At 43.4% G+C, this 16993-nt stretch overlaps 1 protein-coding gene across 6 annotated transcripts in view; it reads right to left on the bottom strand.

Annotated features, from left to right (window-relative positions):
- TANGO6 (transport and golgi organization 6 homolog) overlaps positions 1–16993 on the bottom strand; it is a 253736-nt gene that overhangs the window by 109316 nt on the left and 127427 nt on the right. For all 6 annotated transcript variants that reach the window (XM_032284269.1, XM_032284271.1, XM_032284272.1 and 3 more), the window contains one exon: positions 3157–3297. In XM_032284269.1, coding sequence (XP_032140160.1) covers positions 3157–3297 — 141 coding nt within the window. The remainder of the gene's footprint in view (positions 1–3156; positions 3298–16993) is intronic.

The raw sequence follows: 16993 nt of genomic DNA, 5'->3' as shown, positions 1-16993 counted from the left end.
AAATACAAAAATTAGCTGGATGTGGTGGCGCTCAGCTACTCAGGAGGCTGTCGTCTGGAGAATCGCTTGAACCTGGGAGGTGGAGGTTGCAGTGAGCTCAGATTGTGCCACTGCACTCCAGGCTGGGCGACAGGGTGAGACTCTGTCTCAAGGAAAAAAAAAATTCATATAATTCAGGCGGGTGCTGTGGCTTATGCCTTAATCTCAGCACCCTGGGAGGTGGAGGTGGGAGGATTGCTTGAGTCCAGGAGTTTGAGATAATCTGGGTAACATAGTAAGACCTCATCTCTATAAAAAATTTAATAAATAGCTGGGTGTGGGGGCGCACACCTGTGGTCCTAGCTATTCAGGAAGCAAAGGCAGGCAGATCACCTGAGACTGACAAGTCAAGGATCCAGTGTGCCATGACTGCACCACTGCACTCTAGCCTGGGCAAGAGAACAAGACCCTGTCTCAAAAAGAAAAAAATCATATACTTTATGTACTTTACTGTATATATGTAATACCTGTTTTTTTTTTAATGGAAAGAAGAAAAGCTTCTGCTGATTTTGCACCATGATCTAGTGGCAGGAAGACAAGGTGTGGCTAGGGAACTAGCGTGATACAGAGATTGTTTTGCCTTATTTAAGGCTTCTAGTGATATTCAGTGTGACAGCTAATGGTTAAGTCTATGAAGCACAGGTTAAAGAAAGGAATCTTCTCTCAATTCTATGTTATATAGCCAGTATAAAAATATCCAAAGTGTACTTGCCGGCTTATGGAGAAATTCATCTTAATTTAACCTCTCTCTTTAGAATGAACTACTGTTTTCTTTGTCCTTGTTCCCTAGGGTCCCACCTCCTAGCTCCATATGAGCACTCAATAAACAGCAAAAAATATTTGTTTTCCTTCATTTTTAATCTTAAAAAAAAATTTAAATCTTTGTCATGTAGGGAAAAATAAAGTTTTGCACAACCCTTATTGTACGTCAAACACCATTGTAAGAATTACCTTATTTAATATTTACAACAGCCCTAGGAGTAAGTGTTATTAATATCCTCATTCTGGCTGGGCGCAGCCGCTCATGCCTGTAATCCCAGGACTTTGTGAGGTCAAGACGGAAGGCAAAGACTGCTTGAGGCCAGGAGTTCAAGACCAGCATGGGCAACATGGTGAAAACCCCATTTCTACAAAAATACAAAAATTAGCCAGGTGTGGCGGCATGCACCTCTAGTCCCAGCAATTCAGAAGGCTGCGGTAGAAGAATCACAGCCTCAGAGGTCAAGGCTGTAGTGAGTCATGTCAGTGTCACTGAACTCCAGTGTGATCAACAGAGGGAAACCCTGTTGCAAAAATAACAACAACAACAACAACAAAACCAAACCAATAATATAATCATTTTACACATTAGAACACTCAGGACCCAAGGTTAAGAAACATTACCCTCAGTTGGGCACGATGGTTCATGACTGTAACCCGGCACTTTGGCAGGCAGAGACAGGAGGATTGCTTAAGTCCAGGAGTTTGAGACCAGCCTGGGCAAGATAGGGAGACTCTGTCTCTACAAAAAAATAGAAAATTAGCTGAGCATAGTGGCACATGCTATGAGGGATGATTGCTTGAGCCCAGGAGGTTGAGACTACAGTGAGCCATGAATGTGCCACTGCTCTCCAGCCTGGGCAACTGAGTAAGGCTCTGTCTTGAAAAAAGAAAGAAACATTTCCCTGACCACACAGCTGGTAAGTGGAGCATTTCCTCGATCACACAGCCAATAAGAAGCAGTTCAGAGGCTGGGTGCAATGGCTCAGGCTTATAATCCCAGCACTTTGGAAGGCTGAGGTAGGAGGATCACTTGCGCCCATGAGTTTAAGACTAGCCTTAAAACATAGTGAGACCCCACCTCTACAAAAAAAAAAAAAAAAAAAAAAAGCAGCAGCAGTTCAGGATTTGAACATTTGAACTGAGGCAGTGTGTCTATGTGTCTACAGTCTATCCCTTAACTATTGCTCTCAGGTTATACAGCCTATTGCAACTTCCTTCAAGTTGGTGGCTCAATTCTCAACACTATCACTTACCAGCTGAAAGAGTCTTAGAAAAATTGCTGAAGGTGTTTGAGCTACAGTTTATTCATCTATAAAACAAAGGGTTTGATAACAGCCTCTTTATAAGGTTTGTTGGGAAATTAGATGAGATTATATATATGGACAACCTAGCACACAGCAGACATTCAACAAGAGTCAGCACTTTTCCTTCCCTGCTTGACATTCCTCTTCTTTATTCTGAGAGAATCTCGCTCTGTTGCCCAGGCTGGAGTGCAGTGGTATAATCACTCCTCACTGCAGCCTCGACCTCCCAGGCTCAGGTGATCCTCCCACCTCAGCCTCCTGAGTAGCTGGGACTACAGGTGTGTGCCACCACACCTGGCTAATTTTCAGTAGAGATGGGCTTTTGCCATGTTACCCGGGATGGTCTTGAACTCCTGCCAGGCCTAACGCGATCCTCCCAAAGTGCTGAGATTACAGGTGTGAGCCACGGTGCCCACCTGACATTCCTCTTCTTTTTGTGCTTGCTGCTGCTCAACAAGTGTGAGACTTCTCATTCCATCTCCATTAAAAATCAGGGCCCAATACAGCTCCAAGGGAAGGAGACTAAGCAGTTTTTTTTTTTTGATTGTTGTTTTTGAAACAGAGTCTCGTTCTGTTGCCCAGGCTGGAGTGCAGTGGCACAATCTCGGCTCACTGCAACCTCCGCCTCCCAGGTTCAAGCAATTCTCCTGCCTCAGCCTCTCGAGTAGCTGGGACTATAGGCATGTGCCACCATGCACAGCTAATTTTGAATTTTTAGTAGAGGCAGGGTTTCACCATATTGACCAGGCTGGTCTCCAACTCCTGACCTCAAGTGACCCACGTGCCTCAGCCTCCCAAAGCGCTGGGAATATAGGCATAAGTCACCACACCTCACCAGAGACAAAGCAGTTTTAAGAAAAAGGATATTGTTGCTTTCAGTTTCATAGTGGGCATCTAGAAATTTCCTAAATTCTAAATGGATACTAGTTCATCCCAGCCCTCACACTACCCTCACCATGCTAGTGTAACAAACCCCCAGGTACACACACTTTGGTTCCAAGTCACACTGCTCCTCCACCCTTTTCCAGGTGGATGGAAGAAGAAAACTCACCTAACGCCCTGACGATTCGCATTAGGACTTCCCCGACCTTCATTCTGGTCTCTGGTGTGTGCTCATCTTTGCTGCTGTCATATTGAGCCAACAGGTCCGGCAAGATTTTCTCAGGATAGACATCTGAGAGCAGGGCAACCCCTGGGGTTGAAAACAGAAAGAAAGGATTCATTACTGTTTAGGATTGAAAGGTAAACCCAGACATCCTGTGATGGGATGAACACAGAGACACTGAAAAGCATCTCTACAGTTCTCTCAGTAAGGGCTGCCTGTTGTTTGGAGAGTCAGCATAGTGAGTGGAAAGAAGATGGGCCTGGTAGTTGAGACTCCTGGATTTGTCTAGTCCCAGCCTAATATGATCTCTAAGGCCACTCCCAGCATTGACGTTCTATGATCCAGGTAATGCCTCCTGCCTTTGCTGTAGTTCTCCATTCCTGTATAATTTCCCTCTGTAGAACTGTCAGTGATGGGAGCAATTTCCACAAGGAAACATTTTCAGAGCATCCTGGACATGATCAATATTAGATCTAAGCTCATGGCTGAGTTTCCTGATCAACAGAAATAGGGAAGACCCTGACCTTGAGTCCCCCCGCTTCGTAGGACTTCCTGATACCCTCTCCCATCCATGGCAGTGCCTTCTAAATGTGTAACCTGGAACAGCGTTATAATAATCTGAGCCCAGCCCCATATTCAGCAAGCTTTATAGGGTGGCAGGGAGGTCAGAGATAACCAGACAGATCCAGAACAAAACCCCTGGTCGGCCTTAAAACTATATAAATATAAATTCTATGATTTAGGGAGGAAAAAGGTTACACACTGTAAAGAACAGGGAGACAAAAGAAAAAAAGTGAAGAAGGAATAGGTAGAAATAGGGGTTCCAGGATGAGAATCTACTTCTACCTCAACCACCCGGGCCCATCAACTCTGCTCTGGGTTTTTCCAATAATCCCCTCATGGGTTTCCCTGCTTCTATCCTTTTCATCCATTGCAGCTGGAGCTATTTGGTTTGAATCGTAAGTCAGGCTCCTACACTCTTCTGCCCAGAGCCCTTAAGTGGTTTCCTTTTTCCCCTGAATATGAACAGTCCCCATCCCCCACCTTCCTTTGTTCTCTCTGATCTTGTATTTTAATACTCTCCCTTGCTTTGGGTCCTCCAGCAACTCTGGCCTCCTTGCTATTCTCAAGTAGACCAAGTGATCCTGGCCCGGAGGAGTCAGCTTCACTTCCCCTGTGCCTCAGTTGCTGCTCCTCCTGGTGGCCTCACAGCTTGCTCCCAAATCCCCATCATGTCTCTGCTCACAGATCACATTTGTCACATATAAAACGGCAGGCTCCTTCCCCTGCTACTCTTTACCCCCTCACCCTGCTTCATTTGTCTTAGCACTTAATATCACCTGACAGGTTGTGTATTTCCTTATTGTCTGCTCTCCTCCTTGGAACGTGAACTCTGTAAAGTCAAGGATTTTCTTTTGTTTCCTGCTGTATCCCCAATGCCTAGAAGAGTCCTAGCACATGCAGGTGCTCAGTAACTACTTATTAAATGAATGGATGAATGAATGGATGAGTAAAAAGGACTCAAATATATAGTCTTGATATAAATTTCAGGAGTTAAGAAAGAGAGGATGGGGAAAAAGTAATATAAAAGCTTAAGAAATCTATACTTATTTTTCATCTAAGTTTACCATGCTACTTTTTTTAAACTGACAACCTTGCAGGGAAAGTGTACATACTGCTTTCTATGTTATAGGTTGTGATTCCATTCTCTTCTAAATCACATCCATACTCTTCACTAGGCTCTTTATCCGCTGCATCTGCTGAGCTGTAAAGGCGGAGCACCTGCTGAGGGCTGCACCTGTCTGCCCATCCTCCTTTCTACCCTCCCCTCCCCCACCTTTTCTTGCTTCCAAAGAGGCTGGGGAGTCTCTGCATGTGGTCCTAAGCCACACCTCCCTGTAAATGAACTCCAATTTTATGCAAGCAGAAGCTCTTCTCTTAAGAGAGATTCAGGCTGTGGCACAACACTGTTGCCAAAATGGGACATTGTAGTTGTAGTTCATTCTATTACGTAAAGTGATGGAGAAATCTTTGGAGGTCCAACATGGAGTTACAGAATATTCTAGCATAGAAAAAATGTCTGCGGCTTAGGGGGTAAATGAATTATTTGCTAAGAGAAAGAAAAGGGGGCTGGGTGCAGTGGCTCACGCCTGCAATCCCAGCACTTTGGGAGTCTGAGGTGGGAGGATCACTTGAGGCCAGGAGTTTGAGACCAGTCTGGGCAATATAGGGAGACCCCCTCATCTCTACAAAAATATTTTTTAAAAATTAGCTAGGTCTGGTGATGTGTGCCTATAGTCCTAGCTACTTGGAGGCTGAGGCAGGAGGACTGCTTAAGCCCACGAGTTCCAGGATTCAGTTAGCTATGATTGCAGCACTATACTCGAGCTGGGTGACAGAGTGAGACCCTGTCTCAAAAAAATATAAAAGAAGCCGGGCGCTCAAGCCTGTAATCCAGCACTTTGGGAGGCCGAGGCGGGTGGATCACGAGGTCAAGAGATCGAGACCATCCTGGTCAACATGGTGAAAACCCCGTCTCTACTAAAACTACAAAAAATTAGCTGGGCATGGTGGCACGTGCCTGTAATCCCAGCTACTCAGGAGGTTGAGGCAGGAGAATTGCCTGAACCCAGGAGGCGGAGGTTGCGGTGAGCCGAGATCACGCCATTGCACTCCAGCCTGGGTAACAAGAGCGAAACTCCATCTCAAAAAAAAAAAAATAAATAAATAAAAAAATAAAAGAAAAAAAGAAATAGCCTCCAAGTTCTAAAAGACTTCCACAACTGCAATGCTGGCAGGTGTTATATCACTATTACAAGGCCTGATATATATTACAGGCATGCAGCTATCATAACTCCTTTTTTTTTTTTTTTTTGAGACGGAGTCTTGCTGTGTCACCTAGCTAGAGTACAGTGGCATGGTCTCAGCTCACTGCAACACTCCCGGATTCAAGTGATTCTTCTGCCTCAGCCTCTTGAGTAGCTGGGATTACAGGTATGAGCCACCACACCTGGCTAATTTTTGTATTTTTAGGAGAGATGGGATTTCACCATGTTGGCCAGGCTGGTCTCGAACTCCTGAGGTGATCTGCCTGCCTCAGCCTGCCAAAGTGCTGAGATTACAGGCGTGAGCCACCATGCCTGGCCCATAACTAATTTCTAAAATCAGAAGTTCTCAACTCAGAAAGTCTGGTTCATGTTTCCTTTTAGGAATGTACTCACGACTTGCAATGGAAAACAGTGGAAAAATGGGATTTGCTTTATAAAACTTTCACCTATTTCTAGCTTTTCTGAAACATATTACTAAAGTCTCTCCTACTATTGTTTATTCCTATTTTCTTTCATTAGTCTTTAGCAGAGAATAGTCATTTACTTCTGTGGACATATTATCCTGGCCAAATGAGCTCTGGACTCTCTCTGTAGTGGGCAGACATGTAATTACACATAGCATCTACTCTCGTCTGGTAACAACACCATGGTGTTCTTTTGGGGAAATATCCCTTTCTTGCTCTCAGTATATGTGGAATGGGCTAACTATACCACTTTCTCCTCCTCCAGGTGTGAACTTGTATCCCAGGCTGGCCAATTAGGATCTGCCATCCCATCCCCTACCATGATTGGTTCAAGAATGGGCAATGAGATTCGAGCCTGAAACCTACACTGACACTACACTAGGGAAAGATAAATTCCCCTCCCCACCACCTGTTGAATATATTAACCTGGAGCTGCCAGTGGCCACCCAAGGATGACACCAGCTGGGTAAGGTGGCTCACATCTGTAATTCCAGCACTCTGGGAGGCCGAGGTGGGGGGATCACAAGGTCAGGAGTTCAAGACCAGCCTAACATGGTGTGGTGGCAGGTGCCTGTAATCCCAGCTACTTGGAGACTGAGGCAGGAGACTCTCTTGAACCTGGGAGGCAGAGGTTGCCATGAGCTGAGATCGTGTCACTGCACTCCAGCCCAGGTGGCAGTGAGAGACTCCATCTCAAAAAAAAAAAAAAAAATGACACCAACACAGAGGAGAGCCAAGTTGAGAGGGAGGGAAAAGAGGAAGGGACCTGATGGCATCTTTTCAGCTCCTGGACCCATGTGTACTCCACCCATTGACTTTCTGGATACAAAAGCCAATAAACACCCTCTTATGTTTATGCCAGTTTGACTGTTTCTCAATGAAAAGATTCCTAACACTCTCTTTTTCAGATTAACATTTTTTTTTTGTTTATTCCTAATTATTTTTAAGGTTTCTTTTTTTTTTTTTTTTTTTTTGCTTTTCTTATAATGCCAAACTTTAAACTCACTAGGGAGCTTAAAGTCCTCCCAGTCTTCCATAAAAAAGTTGCCAAAGCAAAGCCCAGTTTCCTTGCTTCCCACAGTCCCAGGTCTAATAGCAATTGTTTATCTTCCTGCCGGCCTGCTCCACGGACTGCTGCCAAATGGCTGGCTGGCTGAGTTTTACCTTCTAGGATACAGTTACCACCTATGAGTTTATAAATCCCTGGAGAGTAACAGCAGTTCCCCCTTTATTCACCAAGCAGTGAAGAGAGTCATGCATGATGGTTAAGACTGTATAAGAATGAAAGGGATGAGATTTTCTTGGCTGCTTTTATTTATTTCAAAAAAAACTTTCTGTACTTTGACACTCTGTGGAAGAATGGCCATAATAACCTTCACATGACCCTAGGCCCATCACACTTGATAATTCCTTTGTGACTTGAAAATGGGGTAATTTCTGGGTCAGCACATGATTCAAGAAAACATCACACATCAATCCCTTTGGCAATAAGACCCAAATGACTGTGTGAGAGAGAACTCTTTCTGCTCTGATTGCAGGAAAATAGCTATGCGTTTTAGGATGTGGTGTAACAGATTAGATATGGAGAAGGTAAAAGTGAATCCAAACTGGCAAGAGTTCACAGAAGCATTCTGAGCTTCATTTGGAGGCAATGTATAGAATATTGGTGAATTAACTAAAAAAAATGTTAGGCCGGGTACAGTGGCTCATGCCTATAATCCCAGCGCTCTGAGAGGCTGAGGCAGGTGGATCACCTAAGGTCAGGAGTTTGACACCAGTCTGACCAACATTGTGAAATCCTGTCTCTACTAAATACAAAAAATTAGCTGGGTGTGGTGGTGGATGCCTGTAATCCCAGCTACTTGGGAGGCTGAGGCAGGAGAACTGCTTGAACCTGGGAGTCAGAGGCTGCATTAACCGAGATTGCGCCATTGCACTCCAGCCTGGGCAACAACAGTAAAAACTCTGTCTCCAAAAAAAAAAAAAGGCTGGGCGCGGTGACTTACACCTGTAATCCCAGCACTTTGGGAGGCCAAGGCGGATGAATCACAAGGTAAGAAGTTTGAGACCAGCCTGACCAATATGGTGAAACACCATCTCTACTAAAAATACCAGGCGTGGTGGCGTGCCTGCAGTCCCAGCTACTCAGGAGGCTGAGGCAGGAGAATCGTTGAACCCAGGAGGGAAAGGTTGCAGTGAGCCGAGGTCGCAGCACTGCACTTCAGCCTGGGCAACAGAGTGAGACTCAGTCTCAAAAAAAAAAAAAAAAAAAGAAAAGTTATTACAATAACTACATGTAACAAACAGACCATCAACTTTGTAAAATAACTGGTCTTTTCCCCCTAAAGACTTCCTTTCAAAAGCCACAAACGTATTTTGATCAAAACAGCATTGACTTCAAGATGATCCCACAGCATGTTGCTCAGTGATTCTGTAGAACTTCGGCAGTAAAAGTAGTTTGGGTGTCGTGTACTTTTACTTAGTACTCTTGCATAACAGGAAAGTCAGTCTAATTCTAAAATGTCTTTGCTAACTGGCTCTATCCCAGGAAACTGCTAAGTCATTCTTCAAAACTAACCTGCCTCATTTCTCCTGGGCAGACAACAGCCTCCCAAAATACCCGTAGCAACCCGGAAAACCACCTACTCACTCGAAACTCACAGGTATTTCTGCCAACAAAACTGTAAGAAACACAAAAACCCACACATTGTGTAATTCCATTGAAATGAAATGTCCAGAATAGGCAAATCTCTACATAGTTGGAAAGCAGATTTAGCGGTTACCTAGGGCTGTGGTAGTTTGAGAAGTGGGGAGTGACTGCTAATAATTACGAAGTTTCCTTCTGGGGTGATAAAAATATTCTAAGACTGGGGACCCCAACCCCCAGGCCGAGGACTGGTACCACGTATGGCCTGTTAGGAAAGGGCCCCACAGCAGGAGGTGAGCAGCAAGGGAGCATTACTGCCTGAGCTCCACCTCCTGTCAGATCAGCAGAGGCATGAGATTCTCCTAGGAGTGTGAACCCTATGGTGAATTGTGCATGCAAGGGATCTAGGTTGTGTGCTCCTTATAAGAATAGAACGTCTGATCATCTGAGGTGGAATAGTTTCATCCTGAAACTATCCCCACCCTCCCCACACTGCCCTGTCCATGGAAAAACTGTCTTCCATGATGAGATCGGTGTGTGGTGTCAAAAAGGTTGGGACCACTGTTCTAAAATTCCAGCCTGGGCAACATAGCCAAACCTCATCTCTATGAAATTTTTAAAAATTAGTCAGATAGGTTAGGCGTAGTGGCTTACACCTGATATCTCAGCACTTTGGGAAGCTGAAGTGGGCAGATCACTTGAGGTCAGGAGTTTGAGATCAGCTTGGCCAACATGGTGAAACCCTGTCTCTACTTAAAATACAAAAAATTACCAGGGCATGGTGGCACATGCCTGTAATCCTAGCTACTCGGGAGGCTGAGGCAAGAGAATCACCTGAACTCAGAAGGCAGAGGTCGCAATGAGCCGAGATCATGCCACTGTACTCCAGCTTGAGTGACAGACTGAGACTCTGTCTCAAAAAAACAAAAACCACAAATTAGCCAGACATGGTGGTGCATGCCTGTAGTCCTAACTACTTGACAGGTAGAGGCAAGTGGGTCACTTGAGCTCAGTAATTCAAGGTTTAGTGAGCTAGCATAACACCAACGCACTCAAGCCTTTCTGACAGAGGGAGATTCTGTCTCAAATTTTAAAAACTTCTAAAATGGCTGTAGTGATGGTTACACACTCTGAAAATAAACTAAAAACCAGTGAATTATCTCTCTCTGTCTTTCTTTCTTTCCTTCTTTTGATGGAGTCTCACTCTGTTGCCCAGGCTGGAGTGCAGTGGCACAATCTCAGTTCACTGCAACCTCTGCCTCCTGGGTTCAAGTGATTCTCCTGTCTTAGCCTCCCGAGTAGCTGGGACAAGAGGCGCGTGCCACCATGCCCACCTAATTTTTTGTATTTTAATAGAGATGGGGTTTTACCATGTTGGTCTGGCTGGTCTCGAACTCCTGACCTCAGGCAATCTGCCCACCTTGGCCTCCCGAAGTGCTGGGATTACAGGTGTGAGCCACTGCACCTGGCCTCATTTTTTATTTTGGAATAATCACAGCTTGCTGCAGCCTCAACCTCCCAGGCTCAAGTTATCTAAATCTGTTTTGGTTGCCCCTGCAGGGTGAGAGTAGAAAGAGGGGGAAAATGAGTTGTTACCTTACCTGAGTAGAAAAGTGTTTTGCATTTCATAGAATGTCTTGCATTCATAAGAAAATGGTGTATTACATTTAAAAGTCTAAATTCTGTGTTAAGCCAGAAATTTTACTCTAGAAATCTATCCTAATAGGTATATTAGCACAAGCCGGAAATTACTTATGTACAAAATCATCACCGTAGCACTATTCATAATAGAAAAGACTGGAAACAAAATAATAGTATGTTTTTAAAAAACTGTCATGAAATTTAATTCTAAGATCTGCTGTTAAGTAAAAAGCAAGGTGCAAAACCACCTAGAGTGAATTCAACTATTATACATTCATTGAATAATTGTGGAAGGATACTCAAGAAACTAATAATTTTGATTGTTTCTGGGGAGGGAAACTGGGTGACAAGGGGATAAGAGAGAGAGAGACTTTTTATTTTTGTATCTTTTGTATTTTTGTATATTTTTAGTAAATTTGTTTGACTTTTAATTTTAGTTGACAAATAATTATACATATTCATGGGGTACATGGTGATGTTTCAATATATGTAATATAGTGATCAGATAGGGTCAGGGTAATTAGCATATTCATCATCTCAAATGTTTATCATTTCTCTGTGTTAGAAACATTTTGAATGACATAAATAAATATAAATTTAAAGAAATCTGGATAAATTTAAAAATGTATCTTTAAACATTTAAAAAAATTTGTCTTTCAAAGTAGAACAGTCTCTTTTAGAGGTAAAAATGCAAAAAGAATTACAGCTAACATAGCGGAATGACCACAAACATTTGTATCCTCTTTCTCCTGAAATCTTACTAAAGTGACAAGGTGTAAAAAAGGTATGAACCCACAACCAAGGAAAAAGACAATGGGATAGGTGTCAAAGGCTGAAGTCTGGGTAAACAGAACAAAACTAGAGCAAAATTATGATATGTGCATGATAGAGTTGCTGGATCTTTGGAAAATATATCAATAAGTACATAGAAAAGGAAGCAAATGTGCAGGGAAGGCTGACAACTACACTAGGGTCAGCAGTAAATAACATCCACATAATTAGCAGTAAACATTGCCCAATGATTTAGCCAAAAATTGTGATGGGAAATAGCAGAAGTTGTTTGAGCACGTGTGTACTGTGCAGGTGCACCAAGTCCCCACCTAACATGTAGAAAGTGAGTAAGTCATGTCCAAAATTTTTTAAATCAAGAGAGATGTGTTTAAGCATTTTATTTAGAAACAGAGAAATAGGCCAGGCGCGGTGGCTCAAGCCTGTAATCCCAGCACTTTGGGAGGCCGAGGCGGGTGGATCACGAGGTCAAGAGATCAAGACCATCCTGGTCAGCATGGTGAAACCCTGTCTCTATTAAAAATACAAAAAATTAGCTGGGCATGGTGGCGCATGCCTGTAATCCCAGCTACTCAGGAGGCTGAGGCAGGAGAATTGCCTGAACCCAGGAGGTGGAGGTTGCGGTGAGCCAAGATCGCGCCATTGCACTCCAGCCTGGGTAAAAAGAGCGAAACTCCGTCTCAAAAAAAAAAAAAGAAACAGAGAAATAATTATTAGAAGAAACTACTTTAAATAGGAGGTGTATGAAGATGGCAATCTCTGGGGATTGGAATGAGGAGGTAAAAAGTAAGGGGCTGGGTATGGTGGTTCACACCTGTAATCTCAGCACTTTGGGAGGCTGAGGTAGGCGGATCACTTGAGGGTCAGAGTTCAAGACCAGCCTGGCTAACATGGTGAAATCCTACAAAAAATACAAAAATTAGCCAGGCGTGGTGGCCCACGCCTGTAATCCCAGCTACTAGAGAGGCTGAGGTGGGAAGATCATTTGAACCCGGGAGGTGGAGGTTGCAGTGGGCTGAGATTGCACTGCTGCACTGCAGCCTGGGTAACAGAGTGAGACTCCATCTCAAAAAACAAAAAAAAAAAAAAAAAAAAAAAAAAAAAAAGGTGGGGCAAGGGAGGGGCAAGGACAAGCTTTTTTGATTCTTCTTTTTTTTTTGAGACAGAGTTTCACTCTTGTTGCCCAGGCTGGAGTCCAATGGTGCAATCTCAGCTCACCACAACCTCCGCCTCCTGGGTTCAACCAATTCTCCTGCCTCAGCCTCCTGAATAGCTAGGATTACAGGCATGTGCCACCATACCCAGCTAGTTTTTTATTTTTAGTAGAGACGAGGTTTCTCCATGTTGGTCAGGCTGGTCTCGAATTCCCAACCTCAGGTGATTTGCCCACTTTTTTTGACTTTGTAAAGACTATGTTCAAAGTCATCAATAAGAATAAGTGCACTTAAAAAACTAGAAAGAAGATATGAAAATGCATCTTAATCTCTAGTGGAAGCTCTACCTCAAGAGAATAACGAATGATGGTTAAGAGAAGTGGGAAAACACAAGGAAATTTTCCTCCTGATTAAGAAAAGAGAATCACCAATCTGTGATTGCCCTCTCTTGCAGATCTAAGTCACAAAGAAAATAAAGTACTCTAAAGAGAAGGAAATACCACCCTTTAGCAGGATACTTTAGCTGTTACACAGGTGAGACCTTCTATTATGATGGAAACTAACAATAATTTCAGCTCTAAGAATTCAGGAAGTTGCACAAACTGGGGAAGTTGGTTATTAAATCAAGGAAGTATGGGGAACTCAACTGAGTAGCTGGGCTGTCTTTGTAATTAGAGAAAATGATAATGTCTAGCATGCCAATTTGATATTTAGTTTCTCTAAAGCTCCAAAGTTGTGTTAACTGTGGACAGGCCCCAACAAATTTATAAAGATTCAGGATGAGTGAATGTTACTTAGGCCTGGGGAAAAAACAGGGTTAAAGAGCTACTGAAACATCCTACTACAGGGTGGTATTTTCTTCTCTTCAGAATTCTTTATTATCTTTGTGACTTAGAGCTGCAAGAGAGGACAATTACAAATTGGTGACTATCTTTTCTTAATCAGGAGGAAAATTTATTTGTGCCTGACCACTTCTCTTAACCATCACTGACTGTTTTCTTGAAAATTTGTAAGAATCACACCCAGTGTCTATCTCTTTAAATCAGGATCCAAATAATATATCTGAACACTAAGATAATGCCAATATATTTCCTTAAGGTATTTTCTAATTCCCATTTTGGAGAGAAAAGTAAAAACATGCGAATAATCTGTATTTACTGACAGCCATATTTACTGGAAGCCATTTGGATCATGAAATATTATTATTATTTTTGAGATGGAGTTTCGCTCTTGTTGCCCAGGCTGGAGTGAATGGTGTGATCTTGGCTCACCGAAACCTCCACCTCCCAGGTTCAAGTGATTCTCCTGCCTCAGCCTCCCGAGTAGCTGGGATTACAGGCATGCATCACCATGCCCAGCTAATTTTGTATTTTTAGTAGAGACAGGGTTTCTCCATGTTGGTCAGGCTGGTCTGGAATTCCCAACCTCAGGTGTTCTGCCTGCTTTGGCCTCCCAAAGTGCTGAGATTACAGGCGTGAGCCACCATGCCCAGCAGAAATATTATCAATAAATAAAAACATAACAGCAAAGATATTAATATTGGATGTTTTCAATATGCCATGCACAGCCCTAAGCACTTTATATACATTCATCCATTAATGTTCCCAACCATCCTTTGAAGTAGACACCACTGTAATTTCTTGAGCAAGAAGCTGAGGCCCAAAGAGTTGAGGAACAAAGAGGGGAAAATATGGCCTAAGATGACAAAGCTGCCACGTGGCAGGGTAGGACTGCAAACCTGCATGCTCAATCACTCTGCTACATGACAGCCCACCTGGCAGCAGTGCCTTGGAGAAAATAAGTACCGGAATCATACAGGTACTAGCTTTGCAAATCCTAACCCTCAAGATAGCAAACCTCACAGTTTCAAGTATTAAGGTGAGCCTGACTCCAAAAAAATCTCCTTTCTCATGGACTTCAAGGTCAGCATAAGAAGAGGAACTCTGCATCCCACGTGCACAGCCAGCATCCTCCACTGGGGCTAGCTGGGCTTCACAGGGACTGCTTTGTTCCTAGTTGATATCTTTGTTTAGCATGTAGAAAAGGGAGGTAGTGATGCTAATGAAATTCACGAATGATTCTAACTTGAGGTGCTGCCAACATTCGGGATAACGGAAAAGCCATATGAAAGAAAATGGAGCACTTGGATTTTAATGAGTTTCAGTTTTCTAACCAGTGATTCTCAAACACCTCCACTCCACAACATCTTTAGAGGCTATTGCAAGCCCCCTAAATCTCTTGTTCTACTACACTCAATTAAATAAAATGAAACAAATCCAAAAACACAGCTGGGCAAGATGGCTCCTGCCTGTAATCCCACCACTTTGGGAGGCTGAGGTGGGTGGATCACTTGAGGTCAGGAGTTTGAGACCAGCCTGGCCAACATGGTGAAACCCCGTCTCTAGTAAAAATAAAAAAATTAGCCAGGTGTGGTGGTGCACACTTGTAATCCCAGTTTCCAGGGAGGCTGAGACAGAACTGCTTGAACCTGGGAGGTGGAGGCTGCAGTGAGCCAAGATCGTACTCCAGCCCAGGTGACAGAGACAGAGAAAGACTCTAAAATAAAATAAATTGAAAAACAGCACTGGAAAGTTTATAGTCAGTCTTGCTGGGCTGCCTCTATCAAATATCTGTGGATGAATCCAGAGGGGAAGGAGTGAGAGGGCAGAAGTCAGGAAAACTGTGCCTTAAGAACACCATGATTAATCAATGGGTTCTCGAGTTTGTACGGGGGAAAAAAAAAAAAAGCTGCCCTAATACTGACTGAAGGCATAAAGGAAGGGAAAGCAAACGGTAATTACTGCTACACTGAAAGTAATCACTGCCCTAAGTATTCAGTGAAACATAATTCAGCTGATTACGGTTAAGCAATAAAGAAGCCAGGTGTCATTCATTTAATTTTCTTTATGTAGCTTTCAATGAGTGAAAAAGCATAAATATTCTCTTTATGCTATCAAAAAAGAAAACAGCTACCAGTAAAAAGAAAAGAGGGGCTTCTGATATCCAAGAAAATAATGGGTACTTCTCTGTCAGCCAAATTTAGATAAAAAAACAAAACCTTCCTCACATCTCCTAAAAACTCTGAGATGGGTGGTCGGGGTAGGAGGAGAACCACCTGAACTTCAGGTTTCTTTTTTCCCTAAGTTTTCTACTGGCATTTCACCTCAAGCCTATGCAAGAGAAGCTGCACAATCAGCAGAGCTGACTGACCTGTCAGGTTCTCACTAGTTGAGAAAAAAGTCAAAGGCTCCCAGGGGGAGTTGCCACCTGACCTAAAGTTCTGACAAGACAGGGCTGATCTTTCACATCCTCCAAGTGTCCTCAGAAAAGCTTGGTGGGCTAGGAGATGTGTCCTGTGTCTGGGGCACCAGTGACAGCGGCATGGTGGAAACTTCCTCAGTTCTCCTTTTTTTCCTTATTTAAGCCTAAGAGATGTCGTCATGAGACGATTAGGCAAGTCTTTGTGATGGGTGCTCCAGGCTAGCAGTGGCTTGGAAAAAGTGATCATTGTGAAATGAGCAACCATGATATGCAGGACTTAAAACTGTAGTGCCACATGGAAACCAAATAGAGCTATTATAAAAACCTTCCAAAGAATTTTTTCTCTCCTAAAATATGAAAATACACACTGCCTATAATTTCAAGGAGTTATCCAACCTAATCAGGTAACCTCTAGGGTTCTACACAGGGGTTAACTTGACATTAAACCCTCAGGTTAAAATCCTGTGTTTAGTGAGATATAACAGGACACATATTTTTTAAATTTAGAGACAGGGTCTTACTCTGATACCCAGGCTGGAGTGCAGTGGAATCATCATGGCTCACTGCAAACTTGAACTCCTGGGCTCAGATGATCCTCCTGCCTGGGGCTCCTGAGTAGCTGGGACCACAGGTAAGCACCACCACACCCTGCTAATATTTAAGAAATTCTTTGTAGAGACAGGACCTTGCTATGTTGGCTAGGCTGATCTTGAACTCCTGGTCTCAAGTAATCCTCCCCATCTCAGTCTCCCACAGTGCTGGGATCACAGGTGTAAGCCATTGTGCTCAGCCTGGACACCTAAAAATAGAGGGAAAGCCTCTAAAAAAAATTTGTTTCTGCAATCAAAAGAATAGTTTTGCCGGGCGCGGTGGCTTACGCCTGTAATCCCAGCACTTTGGGAGGCCGAGGCGGGTGGATCACGAGGTCAAGAGATCGAGACCATCCTGGTCAACATGGTGAAACCCCGTCTCTACTAAAAATACAAAAAATTAGCTGGG

Source organism: Sapajus apella, unplaced genomic scaffold (assembly GCF_009761245.1).
Source record: "Sapajus apella isolate SASKATOON/1434 unplaced genomic scaffold, GSC_monkey_1.0 scaffold15, whole genome shotgun sequence".
NCBI lineage: Eukaryota > Metazoa > Chordata > Mammalia > Primates > Cebidae > Sapajus > Sapajus apella.
Note: the sequence above shows the minus strand (reverse complement) of the source record. Positions and strands in the feature narration are given on the sequence as shown.